General features: G+C 41.9%; 1 protein-coding gene across 2 annotated transcripts in view; it reads left to right on the forward strand.

Annotated features, from left to right (window-relative positions):
- The first annotated feature begins 9846 nt into the window (after positions 1-9846).
- The window catches only part of MYOF (myoferlin), a 142416-nt gene continuing 136954 nt past the window's right edge, over positions 9847-15308 (forward strand). For both annotated transcript variants that reach the window (XM_024563408.4, XM_024563409.4), the window contains exon 1: positions 9847-10174. In XM_024563408.4, coding sequence (XP_024419176.2) covers positions 10087-10174 — 88 coding nt within the window. In that variant the 5' untranslated portion in view covers positions 9847-10086. The remainder of the gene's footprint in view (positions 10175-15308) is intronic.

The following is a 15308-nucleotide window of genomic DNA, read 5'->3' on the forward strand; positions in this document are numbered from 1 at the left end:
TGGGCCCTGGAGGAAGGGAGTCAGGCCTTTGCTCCAGATTGCTGCCCTCTGGCTTGAGATGTATCTGTTGGCCAAGTCTGGGTCATGGTTAGGCGTTGTTTGGCCAGGCCTACTTTTCAGACCAAGCATTAAACACACCAGAGATTTAAAACAATAGATAAAGGAAGCAGGAACAAAGCATCCTAGAAAAGCAATGTGGCTCACTGGTTAAATTCTAGATTAGGACCGAGTTTAGCTCCTGACTGCCTCTAATTATCTATTTGATCTTGAATAAGTTATCTAACCTCTCTGATATTTTGTTTTCTGATCTGTAAAAGGATGCAAATAATATCAACTAAATAGGGTGGTTGTGAGAATTAAATGAGAAAATCCATGCAAAATGCTTGGCATTTAGTAAATGCTCAATTGATGTTAACCATTACTACACATAAAGCAACAAACTCCTGTGTTACTGAATAGAATAGATGAGAAACCATGTAGAGAATTTAAAATAATTTTTTCATATATATAATGTTAGGAGATAATGTTTGGTCCCTGCTTCCAAAGACATCACATGAAAAGACGAAAAGAATTGGGCTGTCTCATGTCTGTTGTGTAGAAATGGGATTGAGGTGGGAGGAAATTGGGGCAAAAGGAAGTGAGGTTGTGAATGTTATTCATTGCCCTGTGTTGAGAACAAGGGCAAAATTACTTTCCATAGAAATTTACAAAGATTTTTAGAATGACATATAGAGAGAAATCTCCCTGCTCAATTTTGAGCCAAATGGGACACAGAGAAAAGAGGGAGAGGGAGAGGCTGTGTACAGAAGTGTGGCACCTGGCACCCGGCACCCGGGGTCCTGGTGCCTGGGCCTGCTGGGCCAGACACCCCAATTATACATCTGTTCCCCAGGTTTCTCTCTTCTGGTGGGAGCTCCTGTGTGGACAAAAAACAAGGGGGGGGCTCTATAATAAATCTGATAAGTCCAGATTTAAATCTGGTAAGTAACCTCACAGGGTGATCTGATCATAAATTCATAACTGAGCAGGTCATGGTGGGTAGTCTCATCGTAGGCATATAACTTCTTTAGTAAAAGGCTTATCTTTGCCTTAAGGAAGCCCTATCCATCGTCCTTTTGCATCTAGGTGTTAACCATAAATTATGCATAAGTCACAACCACCCTCAAGACAGCAAATAAATAATTTGGGCCCTGGCTGGTGTGGCTTAGTGGATTGAGCACTGGCTTGCGAACTGAAAGACTGCCAGTCTGATTCCCTGTCAGGGCGCATGCCTGGGTTGCAGGTCCAGTCCCCAGTTGGGGGTGTGGGAGAGGCAGCTGTGGTCGATTTTTCTCTCCCTCTCTTTCTCCTTCCATTCCACCCTCTCTAAAAGTAAATTTTAAAATAATAACAATAATCTTGTTAACTGTCCTGTACCTTGCTTTCTCCCACCTTCATGCAGTCTTTCTTATGTTCCTTCTTTAATTCTGAATGTCTAAAAGAAACTGGAAAAGCTATCATTCTCCAGATCATTTGAGATCTTGTTTCCCAGCAATGTTGTCAGTTTACTCAAATAAACTTACAAAAATTCTCTACAGATTTCCATGTTTCCTATGTCAACACGTGTGACTGGGGACCCCTGAGGAAGAGGAGCAGGCAGGAGGCTCATTGAGCTGGTAACTTACTTAATTCTGTAATTGTCATTCTTAGGCCTGAAAATTGACGTTTGCCCTTTGCAGATGGGTGCTGCCAGGCATGACGAGTGAGGAGTAGTAGTTTGCACAAGACCTCACAAAGTGATAGTACTTTGATGTTGGAGTCCCCTCTGAGGAATCCTAGGCAAGGCTTCACAATTCATCTTTCTTCATTTACAGAGAGATATGTAACAGCCAAACAGACTAGATATTTTCTCTTGCTGACTGATCTCACAGGGGAGAATTCTGATTAGCCTAGCCCGTAAGTGATGCTTCCTGACTTGGTCCTCAATTCAGGGTGCATTCTCTTTGGAGAGGGTGGCACTCTGGGCACTGACTGCTCTGCTTGTTTTAGCTCCTTTTAAAATTTAAAGTCTGTGGGGTTATTAAAATTATCAAAGTAAGAACATCCAAGCCCATAGAGAATTTTTATGAGTTTATCTGAGCCAAACAGAAGACACTCCTGGAAGCAAGATCTCAACAGACAGAGAAAAATGCTCTTCCAAATGATATTTTGTAGTTTCTTTTATACATTTGAAATGAAGAAGGATTAGAAAGCAAGGCAGGGAAATCCCTCTGATTGGATAACAGGATAGTTAAGATTATGTGCTCTCTTGAGGGTGGTTCAGCTTTTGAGGAGTCTGAAAAAGAGGCATTTTAAAGGTGCTTTAACAGACACACACACAAATAGACAGTGTTTGCTTAAGGCAAAGATAACCTTCTACTAGGGAAGTTATAGGCCTGAGGCTTGACTACTCATCATGACTATCCCAGTTAAGAATTTATAATCAGATCACCTTGTGAGGTTATTTTTGGTTAGATTTATTACAGAGCCCCTTTGCACCCACAGAATGTTTTATTTGTATTCAGAGTATTGGTATGCAATGCAATCATTTTGCTATCGTGCTGAAAATGCATCTCTGATAAGTCACCACTGCCAGTGAAGCATGGTTTAAGCAGTTTAGAAGCATTGACTCAAGAGGAAGCCTGTCTGTGTTCAGGTCCTGGCCCCACTTTCTGTGAGAACTTGGGTAAGCTGCTTGACCAACCTGTGCCTCAGTTTTTTTCATCCGTAATATGGGAATGAAAAAATAGTACTTACTTCATAGGATAGGACAGTGGACGAATTAAATGAGACAAAATAAAATGCTTAGGATAGCATCTGGCATGTAGCGAGCACTGGGTAGATGTTAATTGTTAGGGTTTGGGCTGTTGCCTGCCTGCTTGCCTAGGCTCACTGATGGACTGTTTCACCTCTCACATGATAGTCCACCAAAATCAACTGTCTTAAGGTTCCGCATGATCACTACGCGTATTTGTTTAACTCCATTTGAGATCACACACACTTACACACACACAGGAGCCTACCCTGCTTTCCTACCCCTGCTCTGTCTTTGTCTCCTCCATCATTACACGCACTCCATCGTGTTGTCCTATCTGTGAGCTTCTAGCAGAGAGGAAATGTATCTTACTCATCTTTGTAATTAGCATTGGGCCTGGGACCAAGCGCACTTTCAGTAAGTGTTTGCTGGAGAAAGGCACGTGCACAGGAATGAATGAAGACCGCACATTTGTCTACCAGACATTCTGATGAGGAATTAAAAGTGAGCTCAGAGCTTGAAATTACTCTACTGTTTCCTGTTTCATTTTTCCAGCTTTATTTTAGAAAATATGTTTATACTACTTGGAGAAGCTCAGATTCATTCCTGTCTTCTATTGCTCTTTCAGTTGCTTTGAATAGTGACAATATGCTGGTGCCAAGTGCCATAAAATACTCTATTGCTTCCTGCCCACCCCCCCCCCCCCATGTACCCTTAGTCACTGCCAGGTACTTTTTCAAAATGATGAAATTTAAATATACTATATATTAAGTTATTTCAAAATAGCATCTACAGCTATGCAAAACCCTATAATTAAGCTACTAAAATAGTTTTTTAGTTCTAAAAATCAGTTTAACTATCAACCAAAATAATTCTTAAAAAAGTATTTCATCAAACAGATCTTATAACAAGAGACCCTCTGTGTGTGCCAGTTGGAAAATTGCTGTTAAGTAATACCTAAGATTCTGTAAAACTGGAATTGGAATAGATATAAATTTATCTCCATTTCTCTTCTGCTAAATCTTCTTTGCTACCTCGATTATTTTGCTCCTCATGTCTAGATTTTTTGCTACATCTCGCCTCTCCTCTAAATATTTCTTTCTCTGTCCCTTTTGCCTCAATGCTCCAGGACAAGCTTAAGTCCACTCACCTACATTAATGCATGAGTTTATTTGACAAAAAAGGTGAGGAATAGTGAAACAGCAAAGTATGAGATCTGAACTGATGTAATGTTAGAAAGGGAATAGGACTCAGGAAACAGCAGGTTTGAAACTTGGCTCGAGTGTTTTACTCTTTTGAGCCTCAGCTTCGTCAGCTGGAAAGTTGAACCCAGGATTCTGAGCTCCCAAAGTTGGTGAAAGCAGTGAATGATAGCCTTGTGACACCCGGCATGCAGTCCCCACTAGCTAGGGACTTCCATCAGGTCAGAACTTTGGCTTCTCCACTGAAGCCCCAGCACCCAACACTTGGTAGGTGCAGACTCTCAAGTATTTGTTAAACAAATATATTAGTAATGAATAAATGGCTGATCACTGTGTTAATTTATTCATCTCTAACTCTTACTCTTACATGATTTTCCCAAAATATGTTTTTCCTTAGGTGGTTTTCTTTTTTTAAAAGATTTTAATTTTTATTTATTATTTTAATTTTTTAAATATATTTTATTGATTATGCTATTACAGTTGTCCCATTTTCCCCCCTTCACTCCCCTCCGCCCTGCACACCCCCTCCCACCTGCAGTCCCCCTATTTAGTTCATGTCCATGGGTCGAACATGTAAGTTCTTTGGTTTCTCCATTTCTTATACTATTCTTAACCACCCCGTCTATTTTCTACTTACCATTTATGCTTATTCCTTGTATCTTTTCCCCTCTCTCCTCCACCCACTCCCCCACTGATAACCCTCCATGTGATCTCCATTTCTGTGATTCTGTTCCTGTTCTAGTTGTTTGCTTAGTTTGTTTTGTTTTTGTTTTAGGTGTGGTTGTTAATCACTGTGAGTTTGTTGTCATTTTACTGTTCATATTTTTGATCTTCTTTTTCTTAGATAAGTCCCTTTAACGTTTCATAGAATAAGGGCTTGGTGATGATGAACTCCTTTCACTTGACCTTATCTGGGAAGCACTTTATCTGCCCTTCCATTCCAAATGATAGCTTTGCTGGATAGAGTAATCTGGGATGTAGGTCCTTGCTTTTCGTGACTTGGAATACTTCTTTCCAGCCCCTTCTTTCCTGCAGGGTTTCTTTTGAGAAATCAGCTGACAGTCTTATGGGAACTCCTTTATAGGTAACTCTTTTTCTCTTGCTGCTTTTAAGATTCTCTCCTTATTTTTAATCTTGGGAAATGTAATTATGATGTACCTTGGTGTCTGCTTCCTTGGGTTCAAATTCTTTGGGACTCTCTGAGCTTCCTGGAAGTCTATTTCCTTCACCAGATTGGGGAAGTTCTCCTTCGTTATTTTTTCAGATAAGTTTTTGATTTCTTGCTCTCTTCTCCTCTGGCACCCCTATGATTTGATGTCGGAATGTTTAAAGTTGTCCTGGAGGTTCCTAAGCCTCTCCTCATTTTTTTGCATTCTTGCTTCTTCATTCTGTTCCAGTTGACTGTTTATTTCTTCCTTCTGGTCCAAATCTTTGATTTCAGTCCCAGTTTCCTTCCCTTCACTGTTGATTCCCTGTGCATTTTCCTTTATTTCACGTTTCATAGCTTTCATTTTTTCCTCTATTTTGCAACCAAACTCAACCAATTCTGTGAGCATCCTGATTACCAGTGTTTTGAACTGTGCATCTGATAGGTTGGCTATCTTTTCATCAATTACTTATATTTTTTCTGGAGCTTCAATCTGTTCTTTCATTTGGGCCATTTTTTTTTTGTCTCGGTGCACCTGTCACGTAGTAAGGGGTAGAGACTTAGGTATTCACCAGGTTCTTAAAGATTTTTAAAAAAAAGACTTTGTTTATTTATTTTTAGAGAAGGGAAAGGAAGGGAGAAAGAGAAGGGGAGTATATTGATGTGAGAGATACATCTATTGGTTGCCTCTCTCATGCTGACAACTGGGGACCTGGCTTGCAACCCAGGCATGTGCCCCAACCAGGAATTGAATTGGCAACCTTTTGGTTCTCAGGTTGGTACTCAATCCACTGAGCCGCACCAGCCAAGGCTTAAGATTTTATTTATTTATTTTTAGAGAGAGGGGAGAAGAGGTAGAAAGACAGGGAGAGAAACACTGATGTGAGAGAGAAACGTCAATTGGTTGTCTCTCATGGGCCCTGATAGGACTAACCTTGCAACCCAGACATGTGCCCTGACTGAGAATCGAACCAGTGACCCTTTGCTTTCTGGGATGACACTCAACCAACTGAGCCACACTGATCAGGGCTTAAGTGTTTTTCATAGTGTTTGTTGGAATCTTGTAGATTTACGTGTAAAAACTGATTGTCTCGGTAAATGCTGTGGTTTCCAGGCCTCTGCAGGACAGAGTCATGTACTGGGTGTTCTGGTCCTACATAGTATATTCACTCTATCACACCCAATCTGTGGGCATTTTAATCCCTCCTTTCCACTATCTTCTAGAACAAGCCAGGTATTTCCCCCATACTTAAGGTGGGCCATCACTTTTTCCACGCTTCTAGGAGCCCTTGTACAGTGTGTCCACACCACTTTAGGGGGTCTTGCAGCATGTAAAACCCAGTATCCTGGGAGAGCATACGCATGTTGACAAGCTCCCTCTTATCCAAGTGTATGTCCTGCTCTGCCCCTGGATCCTGCACCCTTAGAACCAGTCCCATGTGTATTCTTCCATCACCTGCCAGGACACAGTGGCTGTGCACCGTAGTTTATTCAGGCTGTAGTGCCTTTCTGTCTTCAGCAGGCCTAGCATGTCCATGGCAGAATTATGTTAGGATTTAACCCTTCATACTGTCCTAGTTGCCGGGAGGGGAAGTAAAGGAAGATCCTGAGGGAGAACAAGTTTTCCTGCAGGAGAGAGGCCTCTGCATCATCTCCAGATCAGGTGGCAGGGTGTTGGTCCTTAAGAGGGAGAAGAATGCCACTCCTGCAGGTTCAGAGGGTTCAGGGAATCTGGGGATTTAAGATTTTCAAGGGCATCAACCCAGACATTCCCATCTGATATATCAGGGTCCCATTCCTCCCCAAGTATGGCCTTGACCTTGTCATAGGAGAGCTGTGTTGGTTAGGGGTTCAATCTTTGGAGTTTGGCTTCTTTTATGACAAAGTCCTAGTCCTGATCCTGAGCTTTCTACACCTTCCTGCTGCAGGAGAGTGGGCTTCTGAGTATGCTACCAAGGAGGCCCTCTGGCTTTCATTCTTAGCTTTTTATTCCTGATTAACACTCTCAACTCTTTGTTATGCTTTTCCAGAGTGTCAACTGAGTTTAGCAATAGCCACCCAAGCCTTAGAGTTACTATTTCCTCCATATATCTCAACTACCTGGCATATTGCACCAACTAATCGTTCCCTACCATTCATATACCAGCCCAGTTCCCCACTGGTGACCCTGTTTACAACTGCATTGTGCCAGGGGCCATCAGTGCTCCACTCATGGCCAGTGATGGGAACCTCATTACTAGCTAGGTCGTGAATGATTGAGCCACAAATCCCATCTTGGCATCTGCTTTCTTGGACCACTCCTGGCAGCAACTGTGGCAAATTGTGTTCTCCAGGGAAAAATCCCGAGATGGGTGTTAGGTGTGAAGGTTAATTGTTAGGAAATATTCTTGAGAGCAACACCACAGAAGGGAGGAGAAGGAAGCAGGATTTGCAGTGATGCAGTCCCAACACCAGCCTCAGCTGACCCAATGGGGAGCCCAGGTGCTCGGATGGCCCTGTAGATTGTCACCACTTGGGGCAAGAGGGCCAGGACTTTATACTCCTGCATTGATCAGTCATTGGACGTAGGCTGCTCTTGAAAGACACTGTGACCTTGGTTAAGGCAGTTTACTTCAGCATGGGCAGACTTTTCTGGCAGCTTTTCCAGCAGCTGTGGGTCATAAGTTCTTCACTCCTGGAGGGCGGTCTAGATAATATATTGCAGCATACACCGCCCTCTTATATTCCACTAAAGCCAGTTCCATGGCCACATCTGCCATTAGTGGGGTAGAGCAGAAATACTCTTCATAGAAAAGCACTGCAAGTCACCTGGCAATGTACTCACCCAGAGAAGGGGGTGCTTCGTGGAAGCCAGCAGATAGAAGAAAAATACTTTATGAGAGAAAATACTTTGAGCTTGGAATTCTATATCAGCCAAACTGCCAATTAAGTATGACAGTAGAATAAAGTCATTCAGAGAAGGAAGGTATATGCTCCACCAATACAGGAAGTAAACTAAAAAAGAGGAGGACATGGGGTTTCTAATAAGAGATGCAAAGGGGGAGATGATGGGAAGCGAAGTCCCAGGAGAGCAGCTGAGCAGTAGCTCTACAGCAAAATCATCTCAGATCAGAGCCATTCAGAAGACTCCGGGAGCGGTTTCTTCAAGAAGATGAAATTGACATAATACCTAATGTGTTTGAACATATTGAGGGATTTACACAATTTGAGGAGCGTTTAAGGTAGAAAAGGCAACCATGAGGTATTAACTCACACACACACACACACACAAAAGAAAAAAAATCAAAATGTATAAAGTACATCATAGTATATCTTATGGCCCATTTGTAAATAGTGTTCATATAGTCACAATCATGTAAACATTTGTCCTAAACAAATTTATGGGATTGCATTTACCTTCATTTTACAGATAAAATAACTGCAGAAATGAGAGGTTAAGAAATGCGAACATTCAGTTAATCAAAAGTGGTGAAGCAGGGACCCACACTCAGGTCTGGTTGACTACTAACCACAGGTCTCCTCTAGTGATCTTAATCACTAGGTCCACAGGCTACCGTGACCTCCAGGTGACAAAGATTCTTGGCTTGACTGAATGTTAGCCAGACTCCTGAAACTTCTCCTAGACCCATCTGTGCGCTTTCTTGTAAAATTGAGTTTGAGCAAGAACCCTACTAAGTCAGTTTAACCAGAATATCCCCGAGCGGACACATACACCCTCCACATCTGATCACCCTTGCTATGTGATGGCATTTCTCATCTGCTACCATCCCCAAGGTGATTTCTGGTCACCTTGACCCATGTTCAGCAAGAATCCTTTTAGGTTGGTTTAGCCAGAATCCCCTTTCTCCCTGATGCTTCCTTACAGTAATTTTCTGTCCACGGACCCTCACCCTGCTCCTTGGCTATAAATTCCCACTTGCGCATGCTCTGTTTGGAATTGAGCCTAATCTCTGCCCTCCACTGCGAAATCGCTTTGCAGTGGTCCCTATATGAATCTCGACAGTCCTCCTTCCCTTGAATGAAGTCTTTCTTACTGAGCTTTAACAAGTGTCGTTGACTACATATTTTTTCCTTCAACAAGGGAAGACATTGCTCGGCTTTAAATCCTGAAAGAGTGGAGAGCTGCTTTTCATTTTTATTGAACACTTTTAGCAGCATATGATGCACCAGGAAAACTTAGGTGCCCAACTCTCATCTTTTAAGAATTCTTAAAGAAATCCTATAGTGAATCCTTTTGGAAAGCAAAGGATCAGCCCCCAACACACCAATTTTGTAAACCCATTATATTATATTACTACTGCCTCCAGATTAATGGCAGATGTGGTCACAGAACTGGCTCTAGTGGAGTATTAGAGAGAGGGTGGTATATTTCAGTCGCTCCCTTCAAATAGACTGTTATTCCTCTGCTATACAGGAGGGGGCGCCCGTTAACTGATTATAAATTTTGTCTGTGGTTGCTGAGTGGGTGTGTTCAAAGCATAAGAGAAGAAACAGCGAAAGTAAAAAATTTTAGAACACGACGAAGTAAAGTTTTAAAACTCCGTGAGGCTCAGAGAAGAATAAAAGCAGTGACAGAAAACCAGTTAATTCGATTTCACGAATCGTTGGTAAAAGGCAGCAGCTGTTTTAGTGGTCTGACCTGCCAACATTTATTAGCTCCAAGTCCATTACAGTTTCATTTGTTACACGTAACTATTTTTAGTTGGGGTTTGGTCCTTTTCACTTCCACATTTCCCGAATTCATAAGTGGGTGCCCGCGGCACTGCGGAGGCTGGGGAGTGTGGATATCAGTTTACACCAGCCTTCAGTAAATAACCCGTCGGAGATCCACCCATCGCCTTTCCCCTTCCCTCCGCTCTGAAGTCCTCTGGAGCCTCCTCTCCCCGGGCGGTGCTGCTCGTAGCTCCGGCGCCCGCGTCGCCAAACTTCTCTTGCTGCAACTTGCTTTCTCCCCATTCAGAGCCATGCTTCGTGTGGTTGTGGAATCTGCCAGCAATATTCCTAAAACGAAATTTGGGAAACCGGATCCTATTGTTTCTGTTATTTTTAAGGGTAAGGAAAAGTTTTCTTCTTTTTCTCAAGTCCTGTTTGGGAATGTTAGTTTTACGGAATCACGTTCTTTCAAAGTCTGCGTTTAGGCGACTGATAAAGCCCAGTCTCTGCGGCTTTAGCTGGGGTTGGTTACCTATGCTGGTCAGGCGAGAGGGCTGATTTTTGTGGAAGGTATTTGATTTTCCCCAAGTCTTTGAGACTCCCTGAGTGGCCAGTTACTTTAATTCTAATACGGTGATTTTTGTAAACCCTTGGAGGGAAAAAATGTATTTGTTAATCCCCAGATTTCAGGTATCAAAAAGGTCTGTGTTGGTTCAAAGTAAGAGTAATGTGCATTTTTTTAGTCTGTGATAGTGAGAAATGGACAAAGGAGGAAAAAGTGCAATTAAATTGTCTGAGGTACCATCACTCCACGCTGTCCCTGGCCTCCGGATAGGTGGGGTAAAGTGGTTATTTTGGATTAGTTTGTTTTTCTGTTATTTTCTGCCTCTTTGCTCTTCATCTCTCCAAAGCTGGGATTTTTAAAATATGTTTAGTAGCTCTTAAATTGCTCATAGAGTAAAGAACTATGACTAAAGCAAGCCCACAGTGTGGGGATCTACTTGTAGTTTGAATGGCCTTGGGCCAGTGACCTCATGTCTCTGGATGTCAGTTTCCTCTCTGTAAAATGGGTGAGGAGGTTGGAGACTAGATCATCTTTAAAAGGCCCATTGTCATTCTCATGGGCTACTATTCAATGGCAGTGAATTGCAGTGGAGTGGGACAGGAATGGTTGGTGTGATGGTACTGTCCCTGGCATTGTAAAATGGGTTCCAGTTTTGGCTGGATTGATGTGTCTAAATCTAAGTTTAAGAGCCTTATCGTTTGCTGTTTGCCCAAGATCATTGGTAGGACTTTCAGCTCACTTCTTGGCAGAGGGGAGAGCGTGAGAGGGGAGGGTGGAAAGAGTGGGAGCCTAATGGGCCCTGGTTTCCTGACCACACCGGGCCCATTTCTCTCTTCCTCCAGGAACCTGGTGACTTCTCCCTTCCCGTTTCTGGGCGATCTGTGCCTTTCCCCTTTCCTTTGTGTGCTTTATCTCACTAGTTTTCTTCTCAAATCTCTTCTGAGGATGAGCAACAAAATGAAAGAAACGAAACCCAAACCTGCCAAATGGTTGTTTAGTTACAAAAAAAAAAAAAAAAAAAATTGAAGGGCAAAAGTTGTGTTCTTAAAGGACAAGGTATTTTGAGAATCTGGTTAGTAAATATCATGTAGTCATGTTATGTCAGAGTTCATTGACATGCATTAGGTTAAAATTTTTTCCTTGAAGCTATTACATAATAGGGCATAACATGAAAAGTTTGATCCTTTACCATTGACATGTAAAGACATGTGAACACATTGGATTCAACCTGGTGATGTCATTATTTGAGGCAAGTTATATGGATTATAAAGGAATTAGAGTGTAACAATATACTAAAATTTGACTTGTAATTTGTCTAGGGTATATATTGCACTGGTTAAAAGTGTTAAATGACTAAAAACATGTCTAAGGCTATAACCATTCAATTGAAAGTAGAAAACTTCATTAAAACTGGGCAAATATAGGCTCTCCAAACAATTACATGTACTACATTACTTAACTCTAGTCTCTTTTCCAGTCTCCTTTGGTTGTACAAACCGAATGGTAAAGTCATTCATTGCTTCATTCATTAATTCATCTGACAAGCAACCTGGCAGAAGAAACAACTGTGAACTCAGAGTAGGAACATCTGGACTATAGCTGGTATAAACTAAATATCTGATAACCCATGTTTGACTGCCTAGTTCTTAAATTTCTCAGCTGTGGAATCACGGGAACTGATCTCATAGAGGTTCTTTCTGGCTTTAAGATTCTGTCATTTTACAGTGCTGTACTGAATACCTGCTCTCAGCAAGCTATGCAAGGCACAGCCTTACACGTTAGAGCAGATACAGTAATGAATAATGTTTTTCTTGCTTTCTAACTATTCCAATTTTTTAAAACTCTGGTGATGGCTAACCCTTTCCAGGTGTGCCTCCCAATTGGACCCCTGTGTAAAATTAGCTAATATTAAGTTCTTCTGGGCTTTAAGTCCTCTTGAAACACAAGAGGTCATTTCTACAATATAACAACAATCATAAATTGCAATGACTTTTAAGAAAATGCATATAGAGAGGACATATATGTAATATATATATGCATATACATACATACATATATATCACAATAGCCAATATATAATTGTCATTTTAAATCTAAAATGTACAAACAACAAGAAAAGTTAAAATCTAGAAGGGATGATACAACTACAGAGTGAAAATTCTCATCACTTCTCTCCCATTCTTTTTCTCTGCCCATGCTTACTACCTGAGGGTAACCGCTCTGAACAGTTTGATTTGAATTGTTGCTGACTTTCTAGTACAGAGCTGTGAGTGGTTCCAACTAGTTCCTGCTACTTCAATGCTGCAGCGGATGACATCCTTATAACACATGCTTTTGTGAGTCTTTCTGAAGTCAGATTCCCTGGTCTTTTTGTGGGTTCCCCTCCTTGTCTTTTCTTTAAAAGATGGGCTTGCTGAATATTGCCATTGAGTTCTATTTTCCTTTTGCTCTTGCTTCTGTGTCAAAACTCTTGAAAAGATTGAGAGGAAATTTTCTTGCACATGTTTATAAAGTTGTGCTTTTACAATGTGGCAGCATTGCATTTTATGAAACATCCAACTCCTAGGAAGTATCTTGTTGCAACTATAGCAATTTTCTCATTCCATCCTTATAATATTATCCATTTGATCAGGTGGAATTTTCTGTCACTTCTGGTCTTGTGCCGATCTTTGCCTTGTGGCATGGCTACTGCTATTGTCCAGATGGTCGTCAAATAATTGTCATGTTATTACTTATTTTTCCAGTAACTCTTATTTCATTTGGACATGTTTTTGGAGTGAAACCCTAGGTATTTCTAGGACTAGCCCCCAGCAATGAGCTTATCAACTTTGTAGTCTTGAGCAAACCACTTCACCTGTCTGAAAATCTTACTTATCTTCTTTTGAAAAATGGAGCTATGATGACTCATTGATGTGGGGGTCCAGAACAAGTCACCCCAAGATCTGCCTCAGTGGTATGCAGATTACTTTGAGCTAAAGGCAACTTTAGCCACAGGCTCAAAAGAAACTTCTGCCCCCATCCTTCCACCTCAACTACCTGGAAGAATTTGAATTAGGGACCTTGCCCATAATAAACTATTATCAGAGATAACTTCTTTTGACCTATATGGCAGGCAAACTTGTTTTTACTGCAGGTCTGCCCTCATCACCCCGCAATGACCCTTGGAAACCCCCAAAGTGCCTTACCTCATCCCTGGCTCAGGATGTCTCACACCTCAGTCCCCCTTTCTGTCTCCGAACTTCTCCTGCTTGTGGGGTCTCTGACTCTCACATGTAGGAAGGCTTCCCATCCATATATGTGTGTTACATTTGATTATTTTCTCTTGCTAGTCTGTCTCATCTCTATTTGATTATTAGACCAGCCAGAAGGACCTTGGGGGCAGAGGAAATTTTGTTCCTCCCCCACATCTGAAAGGGAGTAGATCTGTAGAGATCCCCAAAGGCTGTGATTTATGCAATAGATACTTTTCTGATTATTCTTAGCAAAGTCTACTTTGCTATTTGAAAAGTTGAATTTTTAAAAATAACATTTTAAATAAGCAGAGAATCTATCAGATTTCCTTCAAGAATGGTGAAGTGACGACAGGAGAGAGATCCAGGGGCCTCACCCACCATCATCTATGAAGGCACCCGGTGAATGGCCCACAGGGCACCCTACTTTACCCAGGGTGCACCACAGCACTGACTAGTCACGAAGATTCCCGCTGGCTCAAACTGACAGCCTTGCCGAGTTGGTACTTTCATAGAACCACTGCATTGTACAGGCATACCTCATCTTACTGTGCTTTGCTTCATTGTGCTTTACATAGTTAGCTTTTCTTTTACAAATTAAAGGCAAGGCCCTCCACCAACAAGATTATGACTCTCTTTCCTGTGATACTTATGGTCTGGAAGCAAACCCCAGATATGCACGTATTTACAAAACAGTCCAGAAGGCAAAAGTGTTTAATCTACTGAGTCACTCCCATCAATTCCGGGAGAACTGGCTTTAGAGACTCACGGCCTAAGGAGAGTGGCCCCGCCCTGTTGAAGCCTGGGAACTCTCAAAGGTACATTTCTCAAAGGCACATTTTACAGGCTCTCAGTCATTTATAAAGCCACGGCTGCCTTTCCAAAGCCGACCAATGTGGCTTGGTTTTTCTTCCCCTCCTCTATGTGTCCTCTGCACATGCCCTTAAGGCTAGTCCAGGGGTGCCGGTGCTTGTCTGGTTTGGGTTTACTAGTGATTTATTCCAGAGGCATGGGACTTTTATATCCTCTGTAACACCTAGCACATCACTGATGTTGGATATACATTTAATTTAAATTTAGTTTAGTTTATTTTTGTTGTGAAGGTAACATTTGTTTGTAACACGACACTTTCTGGTGACCAGCATTATAATTTGAGATCTGTATATGCTATATTGTGCTCACCGCCACAAAAGCCCAGTTTCCATCCTTTACCATACAATTGTCGAATATACACTTTAAATGTTGACCATGGAAGAAAGAAGCCGACAAGAGATTTGAGACGTCTTAGTGCATGAAGTCACTAATTCTTGGTTCTGAACAGGACCATCAGAAATCAGCCAACCTCCCTTCTTTCAGGAAAAATTACACTTAATATCCTCTCAGGTACTTTGCGGATGGGGCTTGGCCAAGGGCCACTTCACACATTCCTGAGCACTGAATGTAAAAATCTAGTATGTGCTACCCAGGGGCAAGTATGTGTCATAGAACTGTTTGCATGCTTGATCTTTGCAAGGAAGCTGCCAGTTTTTATGTTGAAAATTCGTGCATGAAACGTTCAGCGGTCCATGCTGATATGCCATGACAAGGCGATGGTTACCTTCCCCACTGTGTAGTAGTTTCTATTGAACAGCTGTTTTGGTGAGTAGGGGTGTGTTTTGAGTGGGTCTGAGCAGTTTTCAGTCAGAAATAACTGCTTGGGCCCCGGCTGGGTGTCTCAGTTGGTTGGAGCATCATCTCA

The sequence above is a fragment of the Desmodus rotundus genome, chromosome 4 (assembly GCF_022682495.2).
Source record: "Desmodus rotundus isolate HL8 chromosome 4, HLdesRot8A.1, whole genome shotgun sequence".
In the NCBI taxonomy this organism is placed as follows: Eukaryota; Metazoa; Chordata; class Mammalia; order Chiroptera; family Phyllostomidae; genus Desmodus; species Desmodus rotundus.